At 56.9% G+C, this 1,238-nt stretch overlaps 1 protein-coding gene across 1 annotated transcript in view; it reads left to right on the top strand.

Annotated features, from left to right (window-relative positions):
- Nucleotides 1-877, top strand: part of LOC113979828 (histone-lysine N-methyltransferase EHMT2-like) — a gene marked incomplete at both ends in the record, with an annotated part of 1,970 nt that extends 1,093 nt beyond the window's left edge. The window contains one exon of the mRNA XM_027707105.1: nt 794-877. Within this exon, the coding sequence (XP_027562906.1) occupies nt 794-877 (84 nt within the window). The remainder of the gene's footprint in view (nt 1-793) is intronic.
- Between the last annotated feature and the right edge of the window lie 361 nt (nt 878-1,238).

Below are 1,238 nucleotides of genomic sequence, written 5' to 3'. Positions count from 1 at the left end.
CTGGGGGGGGAATCCTGAAAACTGGGGAGAATCCTAAAAACTGGGGAAGGGGACAGCCCGGGGCTCTGCACGGCCACCGAGAGCATCGATGGGCAGGTGGGACCCCAAAACATGGGGGGGACCCCAAAACATGGGGGGGGAATGGACGGGGGCTCTGCATGGCCACCGAGAGCGTGGATGGACAGGTGGGACCCCAAAACACGGGGGGGACCCCAAAACATGGGGGGGACCCCTAAAATCTGGGGAGGGACCTAAAACCTGGGGGGGACCCCAAAAACTGGGGGAGGGGACCACAAAACTTGAGGGAGCATTGCTGGGGGGGATCCACTCGTGTTGGGAAGACCCAGAAAATTGGGGGAATCCGGGAATTTTTGGGGGACTCAAGAGTTTGGGGGAGACCCGTGAATTTGGAGGGGACCCAGGAATTTTTGGGGGCAGCTCAGGAATTTTTTGGGAGGACACAGGAATTCGCTGATCCCCCTGATTTTGGGGCAGCGATCCCCCAATTTTAGGGTGGTGTCCCCTTTGATTTCAGGGTGCTGTTCCCCCTGATTTTAGGGCGCTGACCCACCTGATTTCAGGGTGCTGATCTCCTAATTTGGGGTGCCGACCCCCCCTGGATTTCGGGGCCCTGACCCCCTTGATTTTAGGGCGCTGCCTCCCTGACTTTGGGGCACTGATCACCTGATTTTAGGGCGCTGATTCCCCAATTTCAGGCTGCTTTCCCTCCCAATTCCAAGGTGCTTTCCTTGCAATTTTGGGGTGCTGACCCCCCCCTTTTCCCCTTTTCCAGCTGAGTGGCTGTGGCAGTGCCATCTTGAAGCGGGAGACGATGCTCAGCCCCCTGATTTCAGGGCTCTTTCCCCCCAATTTCAGGGCTCTTTCCCCCAATTTCAGGGCTTTTCTCCCCTAATTTCGGGGCTCTTTCCCTCCAATTTTAGGTCTCTTTCCCCCCAGTTTCAGGGCTCTTTCTCCCCTGATTTTAGAGTCCTTTTCCCCCAATTCCAGGGTGTTTTCCCCCCAATTTCAGGTCTCTAACTCTCCTCATTTTTCCCCCTCTCCAGCTGAGTGACTGTGGCAGTGCCATCTTGAAGCGGGAGACAATGCTCACCTCCCAACTCCAGGGTGTTTTCCCCCCAATTTTGGGGCTCTAACCCCCCAATTTTGGGTCTCTAACCCCCCTTTCCCCCCCCCCAGCTGAGTGGCTGTGGCAGTGCCATCCTGAAGCGGGAGACGAT

This window comes from Neopelma chrysocephalum, unplaced genomic scaffold (genome assembly GCF_003984885.1).
Source record: "Neopelma chrysocephalum unplaced genomic scaffold, ASM398488v2 Primary Assembly neopelma1_89762, whole genome shotgun sequence".
Classification (NCBI taxonomy): Eukaryota; Metazoa; Chordata; class Aves; order Passeriformes; family Pipridae; genus Neopelma; species Neopelma chrysocephalum.
This window is presented reverse-complemented; position numbering and strand designations above follow the sequence as displayed.